The 21,995-nt window shown below is 37.1% G+C and overlaps 1 protein-coding gene across 1 annotated transcript in view; it reads right to left on the minus strand.

Annotated features, from left to right (window-relative positions):
- LOC119830533 (patronin-like) overlaps positions 1-21,394 on the minus strand; it is a 40,658-nt gene extending 19,264 nt beyond the window's left edge. Inside the window, 4 exon segments of the mRNA XM_038353594.1 lie at positions 284-472; positions 2,454-2,669; positions 8,598-8,693; positions 21,097-21,394. Of these exon segments, the coding sequence (XP_038209522.1) occupies positions 284-472; positions 2,454-2,669; positions 8,598-8,693; positions 21,097-21,216 (621 nt within the window). The 5' untranslated portion in view covers positions 21,217-21,394.
- Positions 21,395-21,995: the final 601 nt, after the last annotated feature.

Consider the following 21,995-nt stretch of genomic DNA (forward strand, 5'->3'; position numbering starts at 1 on the left):
GCGCTTCGGCCGACAGCGTTGCCGAATATTCGGTATTCGGTATTCGGCCAATCAACTATTCGTGGCATCTCTAGTGTAAACTCCTCCAATAGCATCGAGTGATACACATCATTTCAGTGCGTACGACACCGTACCTTTACCGATGAATTTGAATTCATTTGGTTATCGTTTAAGACAACATAGCTGTTTCATGTTAGTGTTTTTATCAGTCGATCATTTTCATATCTGATCTCTTGATAAGTATTTATTATTAAGTTGACGAATGTTTTCAATGTCAGTCGGTTCGCACCTCAGCCCTGTTGAACGCGGTGGCGGCGGCGTTGAGCCAGCACAGCAGGCCCTCCTCCGGCGTGTAGGGGTGCGGCGGGGGCGCGCCGCCCAGCCGCTGCGCCGCGGCCGCCACGCGGTCCGCCGTCACCACCTCGCGCGCGTACAGCGCCATTAGCGCTTCTATCACCGCCATGTGCGCGCTCTGAAACGCATACGCATTTTTGTTACCGCTATGATAATGTAAATTGCAATTTTATAACTCATAATGTATGATTAATAATCGTGTTTGCTATAAAACACTTAAAAAATCACATTCACATCACTATTAAAACACATAAATTTTCAACTTCAAAATAGGCTATACAAGGCTACAAAAAAATTATTACTGTGGTTTAATAGAAACCCACTCGGACCCACACATAATAATTATGACGATTCAAATTTGGAACACGCGGCCTCATAAAATGCGGCTACAGTTAAGCATAGCAGTGTCATTAGAGGCAAGTCGCAAGTCGCACCGCAAACGGCGACTGGCGACCGGCGTGGGTGTCGCGCGGCGGCCGCAAGCGGGCCCGCGAGCCGCCGCATCAGTCGCACACCGCGCAGCAAATTGAGGCTAATTGCAATACCATTCACTTCCGATTATCTATATAAATAAATTCGCTTGAATTAGAAAAATCAACAATAACAAGAAATGGAAAATCTTATTTGCTATTCATAGTGTAGCGAACTATATTGTTACATAAAGGAAAATAAACAAACACCTTTATATAGGGTGGGATGTTATTTTCATTACAGAGACAACTACACCATAGTGCGGCGCATCGACAGTCTAACAGTAATTTAAAATTGACTTAAATTTTACGGTTCATGAAAATAGTCTATCGTAGGTTATACATTAGTTAAAGTGTGCTTTACGCTTATATGATGTGTGTTGAAATTGTTAATCAGAAACGTTCTTTAACTAAAATCTTGCTATAATTTGTTTTTGTATCAATTTGTTGCCAATAGCAAATTTTCCCAAATATATATAAAATAATTAATGTGCCAAACAATTTTTTTTTTCAATTAAGGCAATGAGTGATGACTTTTGCCAATGGCAAGGAAAGTGACATTTTAAATAAAATTTGGCAATTGCGGGTCGGAATCGCGACATTATGGTTCCTTACAAATATATAAACTACAGAGCATCTGCAAAAATATTGGTCTTTGATGCCGCGCGATGCATATAATTTCTGAATTTTGATGCGAGCGGTCGATCTTATTGGAATTATTATTGTTTGCGTAATTTTAAAGCGTGCTTGCTTTTCAACGCGACCTTTTTGATTACCGGATTTGATGTCATTTCTAAGACTGTTACGATCAGTTATTTGTAAATTTGGACACCCGCGCGAACGGAGTCGCGGGCAGAAGCTGGTTATGAATAAGACCTTTAGGATAAAACATACATTGGTTTTTTGTTTGTATGTTTTGCATTAATTGTTATTTCCCATATCTTTTTACCAGACTATATAAAATCTATATTAACAGTTACGTTAATAATAGTACTGTATTCATTGAACGTTCCTGCGCGCTATAAATATTTACGTTCCTGTCGTTATAAGCTGCACAAACAAGGTGATGCGGCGCAATGTGAAATACTCAATGTGACATTGTGAGCGATGTTAATCTTTAGGCAAACTATAATAACAACATTACTTAATAACTGCGAACTGTTTGTTATTCCAAGTAGATCACACACTGGGGTAAACGGCAATCGAAGACTAACAATTGGCCCAGTCCAATATTACGTTAAATTTATTAATCTAGGTCAACGGAAACTTTCGCTCTATGAAAAAAAATGTTCTACTGCACCGGAGCTGGAGTGCATCGTAAAAGTTTAAAAGCAATAAAGTCGTTAACAATAAGCTGTTGACGAGATTTCACTCGATAACAATCTGCACACGACGGAATAATTTCACATTCATACGGACACTAGAGACAACATTCTACTCTTATGCACGACTCCTATTTGATACAGTGCAGCGCCTATGAGCGACTTTGAATGAATTAACCATTATCTCAGACATAACAATGATCTATGTATTGATAAATTGAAATGTTCAATAACCTCTTGGTCATCTTTGGTCGCTTTTTAAGCAAAGTTGCACGTAATTTATTGTAGCTGGAAGATGTTCACTAACCATCCGCAGGGGGTTGTTCTGTATGAGGACGGTCTCGGTGAGCGGCGCGTCGGCGGGTGCGGCCACGGGCACGCCCTTACGCGCCAGCGTCTGCAGGATGTTCCAGTGGTTGAGGCTGTGGTAGTTGGGGTCCGAGTACATGTTGGCCAGCGCCAGGCAGTACAGCTCTGCGCTCGCCAGCCCGCCCACTATGGGCGGCTTCAGGTGCTCCTGATCCTGGAAAATTATCAAACTTTACTGAACCACTGCCCACTATATTAAGAAATACACGTGGACGGCACAACCCAGCCAGTTTCTCAATAAAGATACATATATAAGATAAGATTATTCTAAATGGTCCATTATTAATCAAACGTAAACCAGTAGCTAGGAATAGTAACCTCACGTGTGTATTTGAGAAAGTATTCATTGCTTGAATTGCAATAAAAATGAAAGTGTACATCTCCGTAGACGGTAACGTGGCTAAGCTGTACGGCTTTTCGAATTCCGAAATACTAGCTCGACTTCTGAACAAATTTTGCACATAGTATGTCTGCATTGTGCAAATAATGTCCGTGCAAGACATAGTATTTTCAGCAAAAAGAAGATTATTTAAACAAAATGATGTCTTCATTGCAAAAGATTAATCGTATATTTTAATAAATTAAAACATACAACACACAACAAATTTTTGAATTTTTTAAAAACAACTGCCATTTAGAGACTTAATTTCAATTGTTTTTCATATACAAAACAGTGATTGTACTATGTAGAACACCGTACTATAACTATAACCGCGCATATCGATTAGTCCAAAAGCGACACAAAGCATACAGCGCTTTGGTGGAATCTAGAGCTAAGACCAAAGAAAGGTCACGTTCCTTATTAAAAACGGGACTCACTCCACTCACATAGCTCTCGATATTAGCAACTCCGCGATTACTTAATGCGATAGCTTAACTATATGCTAACGGCCTAGGAAGTGTTCATTCTAGGTGGATAGTAAATATCGCTTATTTCTTATTTAAATAAATACAATGATATACGGCAAGTACAAGCATATAGTAGTGTTAATACTAAACTCAATATCACCTCAATATTTTTATCATTTAAAATGTATTAATGTTAACAAATGTTAACCAAAACACGTACTTTTTTCGTTTAATCATGTAAAAAATTCAATTCGAATTGATCGTCACTTACATTAAACGGCAGGCTTTTCGAGAAAACGCGTTAGGGTCCTAAAAGAAACACAGCGGAACGTATACGACAATGTGTAAAGAGAATATCGATTGTGGTCAAAGGCATATTAAATGGATGACGAATAAATAATATCAAATTGTAATCAGAATTGTGTATGATGTGATGAGACATTACGAATATTATTCTGAGTTAAGAAAAGACGCTTTGATAGCTATGCTCACAATGCTGAATAATGGAAACGATCCATTGAAACCATTCTCGTCTGAGAATAAGACGGAATCGAAAACATATTAGAATTCAGCGCGGTGTTTCCTTATAATACCTCCGTTTCAGTAGGTTATATCAACAGGCGCAGTTGTCAAAACAAGACGCGATAAAAAGTTTTCCGTTGTATAACATACCCACCACACGATATATGCAAGTCTATAATAAAAAGTCAAATTTCCATTAAATTTATGGGCCCTTATATTTAAAGCGTCATAAATATTACATAATAATTCTTTATCAGGGTGGGACTGTATTACGCCGCAGCCAGTGTGTCACCTTGCTAACACGGGGCGTGGTGCGCCCGTGACGTCATTGTGGTAATTAACATAAACAAACGTCGTTTTTCAAGAATTAATTTTAGAACAATCAAATCACATACAGTAAATACTAGCAATGAAACAATTATCAGATAATAACGAGCAACGTCATGGTCAAGGTGTTCTAATCTCGAATGACAATTGTTGTTAAGTGTTTCAAAATATTACTTTTCATGAATATATGAATGCATCAAACAGTTTGCAAGTATGCACCTCTTAAGTTTACAAATGGTGGTAATGATGAATCGATAAAGATTAATTATGTCCACAGACTGCAAAAAAAATGCAATAGCAAGACTTCTTCGTGCGAGGAATGTGCGTCTGTACGGCGACACAATGTTAAGTATTATTACGCCATAGTATTAGAATATGCATAGAAACCAGTCGGCTCCGGAATATATGACTACAGCACCTCATTGACCGTGAGGCGAGAGCGTGGCGTGCGCGGCGGCGTGCGAGCTGTGAGCTGTGACAAAACCGCCGGCCTCCACACTCCACACTCCGCCGTGCAGCTCTCACCACCGATAATATAATTCGTTTGCTGGATTCAAGTCATCTTGTGCAATGCTATCGCTACGAGAAATCTAACATATGAAAATAGTAGGCGCAAGAAACCAATTGCACTCATGATTTAATCATTTTCTTCTAAGGGTGATTGAACCCCACCATCTTCAGAGTAACTAATCACAACATGACATGTGCCATCTGCATATCCTTGGGTATACAATAAATAATGTAGAATTTTAAAACATAACTGAAGTACACTGTGGTGATGCTAATTTTTGACAGACATGTAAGATTTATGTTTCATAACTTTATCCGTTTTAAGTGCACAACTGTATGTAATTAAAACAAAAACAAAAAATATTCTTCCAGATAGCCTTGCAAAAGGAGGGTTGTTAACCTCGCAATGAATTCTATACCCAATGCCATTAAAGCACCTTAAAACAGATTTTCTTTTGTGGCTCATTCAGTTATTTTTATTTTCTACTATTATTTTATATCCGAACAGAAAAAAGGCACTCACAGTAAATTATTGTAACTTTATTGATTCAAACATTATATATACGTGGAAGTGGGCATACGAAAGTTTACACGTTGTTGAGACCAAAAGGTATTGTATAGAAATTGTCGGGCAGCACAAATGAAATTGCAAGCTCGTCAGGAAGACATCAGAAAGAGCAAAAAGAGACTTGACAAATAGCGTTGCGGTAGCCGCGGGCGGAGGCCGGAGGTCAAGGAGAGGCGCCGGGATTTATCCCTCGTCTCTCAATCGCGACCTTTTTGTTTCGCACATCGTCTGAACATTTATTAATGATAACATGAATAAATATATATATATATATATATATATGTTTTATAGCCTCTATGTAAAACAATAAAGGCGCTATAAAGTATTCCGATGTTGGTTACATTGAATCCGACAATTTCTCAATATTATATATATATATATATATATATATATATATATATATATATATATATATATATATATATATACAATATTGAGAAAAACAATAATTTTCCTGCTTTAAATATAATATTAGTTATTAAAGGAATTGTTGAGTACGCAGACAACAAACATGTGATTTTACTCGTAGAACTAAACTGCTAATCTTAATATGTGTCATGATAACTACATAAATAAAAGTGATTCGCTTAAAGTGTTGCTAAGCGTAAAACTCGAAAACTGCTCGTACATGTTGTCAATTTTTTTAAACAACGCACATGGCACAAGAAAGATTCTTTATAGGGAGAAACGTAAGCACAGGTCAAACCGGAGAGGACCGCTAATATCCCATTTATACAATTATCATTCATGTCAATTATTTCATTGACATCATAAATAATTTATGATTTGAAAAATACTTCCAATTTAATGGATGATTTTAATATTTAAAAAGTTTATAAGTAAATTATTAAAGTAGTTAATAATTCGGTTATTTTCATTACGATTTTATAATTGACTTCACCTGTATGTTTGTATGTTTGTACATGTACATATTATAGGAATCAAATAATGCACAATACACAGTATAACTCTGAAAGTGTGCCTTTCAGGAACTGATATATGAAAAACCCTATATAGTGCTCCCTATTTGGTGCTTCTTTAGCCATATTTATTATTTATTATGGGAGGAGCGAGGAGCGGGGACATAATCATCATTTGTAACAGAATTGAGTTCTAGTTCTGTAATTGTTCTAAAATTCGTTGGCATTAAGTAGCAAACCCTTTATATTTTTATGTATATGGTATGTCCCACATGGTATCACTTGTGTAAACACATAGACAGTAATATTTATTAATGAACAATCTTACCAAGATTACAAAATTTCCAGACAAACTTTAAATTGAACGCCTTTGAATTTCTTAAATAACAAATATGAAACAAAGTATCAAATAAGGTTATACTAGCGTCTTCTAATGGCGATCTAAATGTTGCAGAATCAATAGTTCATTGCACCGCGAGCTGATCTCCCAACGCACGGCAGCCTCAAGTGCAATGAATCATCTGGTCGAAGCCAATCGCGTGGCTGTGGTCCATTCAATTGGCGACCGAGTTACAACTGCAGACTTATTTGATAGTTTGCCAGACTACTCGGGTGGGTGCAAAAAAAAAACATCAATAATTAATTTGAAATCTTCTCAGATTATGATTCGTGTTGTTAAGTTTGATCTACCATTTTTGCAGATGACACTTCGAAAAATTATTGGAATGAGTCACATACTCTCAAGAATGAGAGACGGTCGTTTTCCGTAGACGGAAACGGCGGTGACTATTTTTACTGCAGCTCTATAAGCGCTCGCATACGTGCATTACAATCTCGACCTCACCGTTTTCCCCACTAGTAGACAGCGCGCTACAGTAGCAAAATAAACGAAATACAATCGGTCTGCTCATTAAATCCTAATTCAGGTACATTTATTTTGGTGAGATTAATTTACGACGTACTTCTTCAAACAGAACTAGTGTACACTTTTAATTAGGACATGGATGGGGAATGGGAGATATCTTTTGATGAATGATCTTGGGAATATGTCAGAGAAAAATGCAGCTCACGTGTGAATATAAGTAAGTAGGTACTTAGCTAAGCCACGGGTGTTTATTACATGTACAGTGTAGTTCCAAGATGTTCCGTGAGTGGAATAGGGCACATACCTCACGAACGTCCGCGAATATTAACATGGTACACACCTAGTTGCGTCCCATCACAACTACAACCACACGTAGCGGGCGCTCCTCTCAGCATGCCATCAGCACTGAGCGAGTTTGCGTGCTCGCACACCATGCCGCCATACAAATCGGATCGATACCGTTATACTTTTGCTTTGCGAATAACATGATCGTATTTCAAGGGTAATCGTAAAATACTATATTATTACATCTCGTGATGTTTGTGCTTTGTTGTTGCTACAGAAGATCGATGTCTTTTTAAATAGGCGTTCTGGCAAACATAAGCCAAATTGTAATTGTTGGAAGAGCGCAGCAATGAACATATTATGTGACCACCTGTTATTCCCGCTCAAGCGCACTCCGTCTGCTAGACAGAATATGATCCCAGTAAGTTCCTAACTGACCTCTACTCATTATCTATAAAATATTAATTAGAAATTTTAACTGTCCACATTAAACTTAAACACAACTTCCCGGTGAGTATTGCGATCGCTTAAAATTACTATTAGCTTTAAAAAATGTTCAAACATGAATCAGAAAAGGGATATCAAAACTTGATAAGAATAAAGCCATTGAAATAATATGCGCGGTTTGAAAATATTTCGAAAAGCGAAATGAAAAGTAAAATCACTGTGGTACGTTAATTACAATTGAATAACTATGCAAGCAACTCATGATATAAGAGCAACAAGTATCCGCACGGAACATACAGATTGACAGACAAATTGGTAAAACTTAATAAATTTCCTGAATGTATATGCGGTGTACTGGCACGGTTATTGCGAATTGGTTAATAAATAAATCTCCTTTGAAATAACAGTCAACAAATAATATTTACAAGATGTTAATGAACCACCGGAGCGTGTTACTAATATTCAATTATGATCAGATTTCTAATAAGGTAAGAGGTCATTAACACTTTATCTTTTGCTACTGTTTTGAATTTTGATAACAGTATCAAGCTATAAGCTGTCTCAATATTTTAAGCGACTTTTTTCTTATTTGTCATTTGCACATCGCGTCGTGTTATGTGACATAAATAACACAGAATATATATATCAAAAGCTGTATAGTTCCCGCTGCAAGCGAGTACTTTTCACTATTCGACTCGTATCCATAGATGTAGAGTGCAGAAAACAAATCATTAACGTTCCGCTGACTCCCAAGAGAAAGCTAATGATGATAAAATAGTTCCAACTAACCTCATGATCCCGATAGAACGGCTCCTGAAGATTGTCCGGTACCCTGTTGTTGAACGCCTTCGAGAGCAACCATTTGATCGAAGCACGCTGCTTCGACTGTGAACAAAACGACATACGTTAGTTTACTCTTCTCATAATACACACAATCATACAAAAGTCTTAAAAATTTCAAGCTAATGGTATGCACATTGCAAAGATACCAGACACCTATATCCGTCATACGATAAACGGTATTATCGGGTGTTATCAATGCATTGAAAATATTCTTAATATTTATCGGGCCTGATAGGGATATTTATTCAAGTTTATCCAAAATATTGGCTTTCAACGTTTAGTAATTAAAATATAACCTTAACATAAAAGTTTCGCAATACGCTACGTACCGCAAGATCTTTAAGATAATAAACGTTATTGATGATCAAATCGCTAACAGTACTTGAAAAGCCATTGATCCAATTTGCGATGATTGTCACATTCATTGAGTAACAATAATATTATATTTAGACGAGTGCGGACAAGTAAGGGACATATGATGTAGATCACTTTATCATCAAAATCAAAACATAATGTTGTAAAATTACAAAGTTTATGGCAAGTAGTTCAAATCATTGCATTTTTACTATTTTTCTTTTAAAGGGCATTATCCCATGAACCAATAATGCAACGTGATTAATCGTGTTGTAGTAGAATTCCTAATAAACTGACATCTCAGTTTATCATAAACAAGAAATTTAGTGCTCGAGGTCGAATTAAATTGAATAGATTGGAGAGATTAGACATTCTGTGCGTATTGCGCCAGCGGCAACCTGCGTTGGCGACCGCCGGAGCCTACACGCAACGCTGTGCGACACATGCAGAGTTAAACAATATTGTCTTGACCACGGGTTATTAATTTTATAGAGCTCGTTCAGAACATGCACTATTGACTGCCGAGCGCTGTCCGCCGAGCTAGTTTTTGTTTCAAGGAATTACACGATCGGTGTAATAAAATGTCTTGAAAAAGTCGCACGCAACTTATACCTCAATTAAAATTCTAACCTAATTCTCGCTACTTACATAATATGACCGGTTCTACCGTTACATAAAATATGATTATTTTTGGTAAGCTGAATATAAAATAACAATTACAAGATTATAGCCAACAAATAACAGGCTTTAGCTACAAATAAGCAAGTCGGCATCATAAACGAATTCGCATCTCAATCGCATAAGTTTTCAGTGGGATTGGAATGAAGGACTACAGCCATTTACGATTTGAAGTCAATGTCTTAGGAAGTCATTAATAAGAATATCAGATGTTGAACAAATCATAAGACAGAAAGGTCGGCGCGTGGCGCATGCCGCGGCAGTTAAAAATAGGGCATTGCAGAGACACTCCCGAATAGGAAGCCACTTGAGCGCTCTCGATCAAACGAACATCATAAACAACTGACACTCGTTTGTTTGATGTGATTTGTTGATGCTCGCCCCTGATGCACTATCCGATGTTTACTGTTTCCGTTCCTTACGAACTATGTAGGTTGGACGTGATTGTTATACAACTTTTATTAAGGTAGCCCAAAATTATAAAACTGTTAATAAAATGAAGTACTGATACTGAACAACAAAATGCACGTTATTAATTTGATATCAAGAGTACATGCGTTATGTGAACTGTACCGCAGTGGTAAACAAACATTGAAAGTTTGTTATCAAACGCTCTCGATTAGACCTCACACGACATATTGGATATAAGAAAAAAAATTGCATAAGCCATAAATTCCAAGAATCATTTCAGAATTTTAGTGTGGAGATGAATAAAAGGAGTTTTTTTTTACCTTTATAAAAAATGCTGCGTATGGCGTGTTTTATATCATAAATAAGTCAAACAATTTAGATATTGTGATTATTCATTTACTTTCAAAACTACACCATATAGGAAGTGGAGCGGGCACAACTCTCGCCAAACACTAGTTAATTGCCGCCTAATTAGCCGGCCGCCGCGTGCGCCGCGTGCGCCCCGCGCGCGGGCTCGCCGCCAGCACTCAGCAGCCTCCAGCCGGACCTCTTCTCTTCCGCAATAATCCAACATGATCGTTTATTTTTAAATTTCCTTTGCGTTTTCACATTTGGCGCCAATAAGCCCAGGCTGCTGCCCCTTTTCAAAGATAATTAAAGTAACATACTACTAAGGTAACAGTTACTAACATACTAACTAAGGTAACAATAAATATGCTGGCGAAGATCACTGAAAACCGTTTAGCACTTCTGGAGGTGTTAGTATTAAGCCTAATCAGACTATCTGTGAATTTAGTACAATTAAAATTCGTACCTACGCATGTATATTATATTTTAAGCATGTTGTAGATGTGCGCTTTATTTTTTGTCCTTTCTCTTCCACTTTTATCATGTATGCTTCTTCGGTAACAATGAATATTTAAAAGTAATACAGCTGTACGTACGTACGTACAAGTAGTGCATTCAAAACGTGAATCCAAGATACGGAAATCGAGTCTTATTTTGCCGCACAAACAAAAGGGGACTTATATAAGTTAATTCCAACAATGAGTCTGCAATGGATTAATGTAATGAAAGATGAGTATTGTAATAGCATCATTGTCATGTACCCGCTTGAGACAAAAGGTGTGCAGTTTGTACCCAACGAGTGCTTGACGCGCTAACAAAGGGCACGGCGACCGCCAGCCGGTGTCAGGTCACAACATTATACAACGCCTTATAAAGTAATACCTGATCTGGCCGCTGCATTGAGGGAAATGACTCAATGCGTTGCCTAAGTGAACACACTCGGTTAAATCGAGAACTCAAACAACGAATGCAAAAAAAATGGCCGACCATTAAAATTGTAACGGTTCACATAAATATTGAGAATTAGCCGGGCATTGTGCACGCATAACAAGTTAGAGTATCAATACAGTTACTAGGCACATCAACAACCGTTCCAGACAGGCTCGCGGTGCCGCGATCTGAACTGGAAAGGTGCGTTGGCACGGACGCCCCCGCGCTGCTGCCGCACTGCTGGGGCCGAGCGCCCACGCCGCCGACACGCTCCAGCCGCCCGGTTCTATCTATCACGGCTTCGCGTCCCGTTGTAGTCCCGCTAATCAGTGGTCTTGTGAAACAATGCGCTTCTATTAATCTTATCCCATAGGGCAATAAACAATTCCATAGCTTTTTTCCTAGGATGTCTTGATTTCATTAAAGTTCGCATCATACAAAATGGAAGTTAATTAGCAATATATCGTCGTCTGTCGGCCACGCGCCGCCGCACATGCCTCAGTATTTACCTTATCTCCACATTTTATAAAACGTTATGACCGACGGTGTACTCATTTCGCTATTCCTTAAATTTGGATCAGTTGCAATAAGGAAGTTTTATTAAATTTAACAATTGCAGCATCCTGTTTTACAGATAGAAGTATATTTCGTTCCCAGTGCAACAATAGGAAGTAAAAAAATTTATTAAGCATTGTGAGATTACAATTTAATTTGAACTTGACCAAACCTTGTACGAGACAACTTAATGAAATCACATATTTAAAGTATCGATGCACACAAAAGAGATTTGACGAAAACAGAAAAATGAGATGTCGTCTTCCCAAATTCGGAGAACAAGCTCGAGCGAGGAAAGAGCTTGGCGCGCTTCGACGCACTGTACATTATTCATCGATCAGACCTCATATGGAGTCACCTTGTCCGCTGCCTCTAAGCGATCGGATTCTTTACAGATAATCCGCAGAACGAGATTCTTCCCAATAAGGGTATATAGGAAACTAAGCTAAATGATCTTGAAATCTAGGAGCGAGAGAGAACACAATTGGTTAAACATGTAGTATTAAACCTAATAAGGACTAAAACTGATTTGTCATGCCATAATTGGTATGCCTATAGAACATTTCATACTGCGTTATGGATATAAAAAATATTTACTTTATCGGTGAGGAGTTTCCTTTGTGAAAATGTTTTAATTAAAAAGACAATGGGCTTATTATCAAACTGCCGTGCCGTTCGTAACAGTAGAAGTAGAACTTTATTTACAAATTAAAATATTCTGAATAACGAAAACACATACAACGTTAGGCATTGAATAATACAAAAGTGGATTTGTCAGTTCAAGGGCGAGTTTAGATAATAGCGAATCATAGCAGCTTTCACGGCAAGTGGAACTAATGGCTGCACAATCATCTGCGGCAGGAAGTGAGAGATAATTAGACCTAGACCTCGCCGAACAAATTCCTGCGCGAACTTTATCTTTAATTAAAAAATAAACAGTTTCGTTCAAAACTAACTTTAATTGTTTATTTGTGAATCTATCTCTTTTTCAGTTAAAGATGGTGCATTTATACAAAACGTTACATAATTCGCGTGTCAATCCAATTACACACAAACATATACGTGTAAAATATAGTCGTAGGAACGTCAACATGGATGATCCGATGAAGTCATAATGACCGACATCTATAAATATGAAGCCCACGCAACCTCGAATAATGATTAACTTAACTGCTAAATATTCTGCAAAAAATCAACAACGACTAAATACACTTATTTACGGAAGCTGTGATAAATAAAATGATATATTATTATATAATACCTACAAATGAACCATTTTAAACCTTAGTGGAAGTTAATATTTTGTCTTTTAATCTGTATTTAATCACAACAATGATAAAAAAAATAAATCGAAGAATGTTTGTGGTTATAATAGCAAAAAGTATGCAATTTATAATAGATAACGAATATTGTATGTACGAGTACCTATTTGTCATCCGATTATTAAATAAATTCAACGATAACCAAATAGCAGAATGATAAGTGAAGTAAACAGTTGCATCAATCAGAACATAAGGTAAGTGACGTCGCCTCCGCAGGCGTCACCCGCTCCTTGATAACGACTCGTTCCAGCGATGGGCGATAACTTCGTTACCTTATCTCTCGATAATATTCTGTTGCTTTCTCTCTTTTTCTGGCAAATTCGAAACAGGAAATGATAACATTATAGACACGTACTTCTTTTCCTATTTGAGATATTAAACAGACTTCTTTTAACAATAACCAAAACAATTTCGACAGAATGAACCGTTATCTTTTATTAATCAAAACTAAGAAATTAGTAGAATATTCAATCTAATTATATATCCTACGTCGGCAAAACAATTACCACTGTATTATTAAGACCTATGAGTTTGAAATGCGAAGAGCGCAGCAGGCTATCTCGGTGAAAGTGCCGCGAAGGGAATGAACAAGTGCAAATAATTTCATAATCACTTTTACGTCTATGATAACTCCGAGTCGATAGAATGGCGAATATTATGTGCCAATAGCTCTTACATCACACGTCAATGATTCGGAACAGCTGCGGGCGGTTCCACTAAAAACGCATAATAGGTACGTAGCGAAATTAACATTCCTATCTCATAAATTCAGGATGACTTTATTGAGCCTCCAACTCAGATCACAGTGTACCATGTTGTCTCATTCATAGCCACAGAACTTGCTAAAGAATCAGCCACTTTAATATAGTAAATCATATATATACCGAAACCAAAGTAATACTTATAGTCACAGTAACTTTAATATTCAAGTCACGGCGGCGTGGTGTGGTGTTAGCTCGGCATACAAGTCTCGGACAGTATAACAATGTTGGACACCGTCCGGGACCTGGGAGTGTCACTCATAAATTCACATTTCTAAGAATTTATGCTTTGGTGCCATCGCCATATGGCATACAATATTAGAATCACTTCTGAATGAAACTGCATTGCGCTTGCCTCTGCACAACTCGATTGTAATTTAGCTTTTAATACGACTGACTCGTCTTATATAAATATGATAGCATACAAGTATAGCTAATTTAAAGACAATTAGGTAACGAAGTGAGATAGGAGCTCAAAAATCGTGAAAACATCTTTAATAAATAATTCAAATAAATTTTAAATATTAGAACTAAAGTGCTGACGTTAGAGCGTGAAACAGCAATGACCCGAAAATGCTAAGTAGGTGTAAAATTACTTAAACTATTTACACTTGAATCCAACAAGGTTGATAGGATACTTAACTTCATTGTATATCGTTACATAATATTCAAATTATTAGTTAAGTCTTCATTCAGTGATAGGAAGAAAATTTTAGTAAAAAATGTATCACAGAGAATTCAAGATATGTTCATTGTTCATGTTGTACTTAAATCAATCACATTGAATCTGCATCCGTATCCTTGTGACGCACGATCTCTCGGCATATTCAAGATACACGATGGAATGATTTTATAAACTTACACAAACAGTCCCACCTTCCTGCTATTGTAAATATGCGAAAGTTTGTAAAGATGGATGGGTCTATAGATACATGTATGTATACTTGCCACTCCGTCATGCGAAAGCGTGAACGGATTTGAACATACTTGGTCACTGCCAATTATTAAATTGTTGCTTATATACCAGAGTAATACATGAGCTGCAGAAATACAGCACACCGCATTGCTAGGTTAAACATACATAAACCTTCTCCAGGCACAAGATTATTTTTTTTGTTTCAATAATTATTAAATAATTTAAAATTAATATACCTAATTCATAGTCTAAATAATTAATGCGTGATTTACTGGCTGGGAATGAATAAATGAGCTCGCCGATCAGGATAAGGCACGCTCCTTTATTTGTTTCTTTTATACAAGTTTTATATTCTTTTTTTTTAATTTTTAGTTTTATAGCATAAAAATGTTTTATAATATTCTTATTCTATACTCGCTATTATAAAATCGCTTCATTGTTTTATTATTTAGCATTTGGATTTAATTAGTGCAATTAATACAAACGATTAGAAACGGTTCGTAAACGCATCATTGTAAAACGGCTAAACCAAATTAAATTATAGATATTGTTTAAAAAATATGCAAAGAAGAAAAAACAGACAGATATTATAGACAGAATTATAAAATTGGGGTAGTGACTATTATACTCAAACTCAATTTCAACAAAGAAAATCGACCGTCAGCTAATTGGAAGTAAAATATCAAGTTTGTGCACATACGTACCCAAGAACCTGTTGCATCATTTCTAAATAAATATTTCGATACATATTATAAAAAAATACTCAACATTTCCGTCTAACGTTCTATATTTCACTTTCATATTTTATTGTATTGAAAGTTCATGGTTGTTAGAATATAATTACTTTAAATTAATTTGGTCCATTTACAGTTACTTTTCAATCGAGCGTTCTTCCCACGGAGGCGAATATTGCTGGTAATTCCGAGTGGCGATTCGCATGGCATTTGGAAGTGCCGACCATTTACGAGTATGTCTAGTCGGGAACATGACGAAATATCTAGTGTATGGGCTGAGAGACTTGGCGCAACAACAATGTTAAAAGTACTTCACTGACGTCATAATATTTTAATACATTTTTTTTCGATTGGAAATTGTGAAAAATATAATCCCGATTTATTCCAACGCATATATTTAACTTGTTTCTTTTAACAACTCTTGAGAATCGGAAAACACGAAAATTGATACTTTGCAACTTATAAATATCCTACTTAACGCGATTTTTTTAATGCGAACTTTCGCGTTCAAATCAAACTATGTAGAGATAATATACCCGATATGACTTGATGATTGACTATTTGAGATAAATAACACACATCAACAAAGAATATCAGTTAATCACAGTGTACGTGTCACGGCGCGAGCTCGAGAAATTGCGGTTATCTCGTCAGACAGCATCCACTGCGTGACAGGCTCCACCTGGTCGATCTAAGTCCGTGTAGCCCTTGATCTTGATATCTTATCGAGTAATTATTATGTGTACCCAATACAGTTCTGCTCTCCTATTTGTGTATTGTAATCGATAAAGCAGAGGTCTGCGATTTATCCGCTGTCTCGTTACACAAATCATAATAGAAAATGCAACCAAAAATTCCATTGCACCTTTCATCATGCACTTGGAAGTTTTACCTACAATTTACTATAATACAAAAACATAAACATAATACGCACTATGAGGCGACGCGTCACCAATTCATTACCATCAAGTGCTCTAGTGAATGTGCATGTAGTATGAACCATTTATAAACAAAAATCGCTGATGAATTTAAGTACAGATGCAAATTCTGTTTTGAAAATTAAATGAAATTAATTATTATACAGAACTGTATGAACACAATAGAAATGTATTGTAAAAATCCAAAGGGACGAATTTATGTCAGAATCTTGTACGGGGAACGGCTGCTTCCCGATAAGTGAAGTGCACGCGAGCGATAAGCTAGTTACGTACATAACCCAAACAACCCTGTCTAAATTCTAGACTGGCTGTATGTCTTTATGCGGAACGACTTCAGGATGTTTGACGTCGTGTTTCCTGATTTACAGTCGGTGTCGGTCGGCTGTGTACACAGCTAGCGTGGCTAAAGTCTGTAACTCACTAAAAGCACATTGCGATTACAAGCCAGAACATATTTTTGAGGTCATCAAGAAAAATGCATCTTTCGTTTACACAATCGCAGCTTCATCGCCACGACACGCGAATCAAATGTATGCATTGGGGACACATTACAAAACACAAAAACAAGCAAAACATGTTTGCGCACTCCCATGCACTTTGTTAACTATTTTTAACTAAAACTCTTGGTTGTCATGTTCTTTGGTCCCCCGTCTAGGTAATTTTATATTCTTATTAGTTAATGCACATGTACCGATATCGTTTCCCAATATTAGGGTCTACCAACAGGCACAGTTTCTATTTATACAGGAGTATTGGACATGATCAACCGAAAAGATTGTATCGGGCTTGTCTCAATGACACAATGATGAAACCTACTCTTTAATGAATACTTTAGTAAAATACTCTTTTAAGATATTGTATAGAAGAAAAAAGGCATTCAGGGGAAATGTTTGTATAAGAAACAGTGTGTTTGTATGAACATCCGCGAGCGCTAGAGCTCGGCGCAACACTCCTGAATGCTTTCCTTCACAAAGCGCTCGCAACGCAAACCGACCTCGTATTTCCGCACCTATGCTAATTTCTCATTTCGCAACGCCTTGGGGTTACATCACATTCTACGTTGGCGTTTAGATATTGACAACCAGTAAATAATGCTTCATTTTACAAGGGTATATATAAAGTATATAATATGGGTATATGTAAAGTATATATATATAATGTTTTGAAATGATAAGAGGTCAATGATACTGAATCTAAACATTAGTAAATTCGTCACGTATTATAAGAACAGTGACTATGACACGTTTCAGACCCTACTCTTTCACGATAAATGATTAAAAACATAATAACAATGCATGAATTAATCTATTTTTATTTAAAAATTATATATTTAATTACAAAACAAAACAAAAACGCTTCGTGAACACTTGTTTATCTATTTTAATTTATTTATTATTTTTACCCGATTTACGTCTACGTTAAATATTTGACGAACTCGTGCTTGTTGGTCGACCCTCAATCTACCGACGTATCTCTATCCCACTAAACCTTCGTGTGATAAAGTGACGTCATTTCTTGGTATGCTAAGATATCGATAAACGCTCAGAGATTACGTAATAACTAAATGGCTACAAGGCAAATAAATAACAAATGGGAATAGGTACTTACTTTATAAACATAAATTAATGTCTGTTATCGTGCACTAAAATGTTTTAAGTGTTAAAAGTACATAAATAAAACGTAACAAATATTATATTTTAAATCAATTTTAAAATAATCATTAAAGTGAACAATAAACTCAACTTTAAATTTTGGAAAATCCATTAAAATGATTCAAATATTATCAATAAACAGTCGGAGCTAACATCAATATTAAATAAAAATATTGAGCTAGATGAGCCTACATATCGTTAGCGAGTAACAAGGCCCACACCTTATAGGACGACGGTGGGCGGAAATTTGGCCGGAACCACGATACGAGCTGCCTTAAATGTTCACTTTGAAATTCGCCTTTGTCAAGAAACAATGCATCTTATCAAGCATTCTTGATAATTTTACACACAACAAGAATTTTGAAGAAGCTCTTGCAATTTAAATATATAGGTGAACAACAAATATCTCAAACTAGCTTTTCGCCCGCGGCATTGTTCGCGTAGCCGCAAGAAAGCTAGTTTTCGTCGCATGGATCCCGTTCCCGTGGGATTTCCGGGATAAAAACTATTCTATGTCCGTGTTCTTCGGTTCATCCGTTTTTGAGTTATAAATAGTATAACTAACACCACTTTCTTATATATATCATTTGCATTGAATGAAGTAGCTATAGAAAAGTAGCAAAGAATAATAGTGTATCGAAAGGCCGTTGTTGCCAAGAAGTGGTAAGGAATTATTATTTACTGTTAGATAGCTGAACTTCTGAGTAATCTGAATCACCTCAATCCGTCACTACTGAGCGATTCGCTGAGCGGTGCATGTGGGAGGCGGAGGCAGCTCGCTGTGTATAAACAATAAAAGGCGATTATGGCAACAATGTCTTAAGAAACAAATGGTTCATAAAAAGCACATTGCCAGAGACGTGGACAAACGTACGAATCGACGAAAAGGGCTAGCAGTTACAAGGTGACCATTAGCCAGGCATTCTAATGAATCAGCGCTAACTTGGGTGTACACAGTTAGATGTGATTCTAAGGCAATCGCATTTTAATACGTTTTATACCTAATTGGAATTCTAACGACAATCTCGTTTGCATCTAAGACCTTCGTCTTGCTCCTTAAGTACATTATCAGGAAATATATCGCTCGGTAAGCGAGTCATTCAAGGTGCTTTGAAACGTAGATTTTACACAAATATATAATCTAGTCTCAGTGAACTTATTAGACACATTGTTAACCCAGCATACGCAGCTGCGGGACATTGGTGAATCGAGATGCGACTTTACCATTAGCCCAGTGCTGTGCACTATACAATTGCTGTTTGATGTACAATTAAATCGATACTTTATTACACTTGTAAGGCTGCAGCACACGTTAATCCATTGGAATTCAAACCATGGCCGTTTGTGCCTTGCTTGAAACTTTCAAGTGTTTAATAGAATTTTCAATTATCCGAGGTAATTAGAAAAAAAAGCTTTCTAAGAAGTAAAAGATACTCTATAAAATACATATACACAACTATTATAAAGAAGAAACTTTTGTATTTTTGTATGTTTGTTGCGTTTTCACCGAAAACTGCAGGACCTATTTCAAAAATTATTTCACCATTGAAAAGCTGCTACTTCACTGACTGACATAGGCTATATATTATGTGCCACAGCTACTATTTATGGGTACGAAGTCGACTATTGTAATTAAATATGTTGTTATTTATAATAACAATATATTTCATACATGGATGTTGGATATGGAATAATATCAAAATTGGCGGAGCAGTTTAAGCGTGAAAGCGTAACAAATAAACAAACTAACTCAGGCAATTTCATACTAATAAGCTAGAAGCATTTACTTTCTCCTGACAAAGTTTTGATTAGCTGTAAAACTAGCGCTAAGTCGCTACTAAAACAGACTTGTGATAACGCCGAACCGCTGTGACGAAAGTGAAAATATTAGTAGAAGAAATATGTGCTTATTATGTGGGAAAGGCAAGTGCTCAGAACAAAGCTTTCAACTCTCCAATTGTATTTATCACGACGATCGATCGGACACTTCACGGTTTCGCTGAGTATCGACACCCGCTGAGTGAGGTCTGACACTCGCACGAATCTTAGTTCCTGATAGGCTTAAAAGTCATTTTCATTAATACTAAGACGGGGATTGAATTTCCCAAACGAATTCTTCAATCAGAAAGGTGGCGAATTGAAAAGCCAAAAAGCGCTTTGCAATGTGGGTCGGCAACTGGCTAGTGAGTAGCGATGAACTCCTTTCGCGGCCGGCCCAGCGAGCCGTGAGCTGCCACGGTCTGCTGACCCAACCTTGGCCGCGCCGTTCCTGCTCATCCCGACCATATGAGCATGACATCATCTACAGAAAACCGCACCACACCATGTGCTCGCACCAAGGCCGCAGCCATCGATCCGAGTGGGACATTAAAATGGAAAGCCGGGTCGTCGACCTCTCATTAGGCAAACTGATGTTATAATTCTTTTTTTAACCGCAAAGTTCGGACGGAACCGACACGACAATTATAACAGAGACAGGAAAGCCGTAACGTAGCGGTTGTCTTCGAATGTGATTTCACAACAATGCGAGATGTGTAAACTCATTCGGAATAAATATCTATACTTATAGTCACTGATCAATTTTATACTCATTTATAATTTTCAGTTTAAGTAGGAGTAAACATCAATGAATTTTGTTGGAAGTGGGAAGTTGTATGCGTAATTTAAACCTTGCAGGGTTACGAATCAATTCACGTTTTCGTTAAAGGCCCGAGAATACCGGTATTCGAGTCTCAACATACAAATGCAAATCGTTCGGGCATCACCAGTCACGATGCGGTCGCACCTGGAGACATTTCACAATTCACACATGCCCGGCACGACCTAAGTCACAAGTTAGCGCTTACCGAGACGGCTACCGAGGCGCTGGGTACTGCACTAGGGTTGTTCGTGTCGGCGCCTTCTGGAGCACTCAGAAATCGGCGCAGAGTGCCGTATCCAGAGGCGGAGGCTACCATAGCTACCATGGCGGAACACTACACTAGCACTGGGATCACGACGACATCGCCGGGGCGTGGAGCGCGTGGCCGTCTGCGCGCCGAGCGCGGAGTAACTGACGCGAGCCGCGAGCGCGCCGCGCCCCCTACCATGCCTATTGCCTATGCCATTGTTTGCCAAGCAAAGATAAGCTGTTTTACCTATACATACCTTGAAACCAACATCAATTAAAATATTTGGTTAAATAGGTGAATAATTGTACATGATTGTGCGACTATTGATTTTTAAATCTGACCATTCATGTTTTGTTTATGTTGTATAGTATTATATAAAAATCTTATTTTTTTGTATTGTAAAAAATGTTTTTAGTTAATGATCGGACCATACTTTTCAGTTATTGTAAGTATGATATTGTTGCTTATAAACCACAAGACAGTTCTTAAGCATGATTGTTATGATATTCTATATATATGACATTCCTTTGTCACAATGTCAGTAATCATAGTACTCCTAACGGCTCCACCAATTCTAATGTAATTTTGTTTGCATATCGAGTAGGTCTGAATCGGCCAACATCTATTTTTCATACCCCTAAACGATAAGATAAATGCAGAAGCGTTTATGTGATATTAAAGTAGCAACTACAGAGTTTCTTGACAGGTCTTTACTGTAGGCAGTGCTTACTGATAAATGTAAAAACTATGTTATCTCAATGTAAAAGTGCATCTTGAAGAATAAAGAAATGTTTCAGTTGAAAATATTTTGGTGTTTAAGTTCTTCATTAGTTTTTTCTATTGTTCAATAAAAA

Source organism: Zerene cesonia, chromosome 1, assembly GCF_012273895.1.
Source record: "Zerene cesonia ecotype Mississippi chromosome 1, Zerene_cesonia_1.1, whole genome shotgun sequence".
Lineage (NCBI taxonomy): Eukaryota > Metazoa > Arthropoda > Insecta > Lepidoptera > Pieridae > Zerene > Zerene cesonia.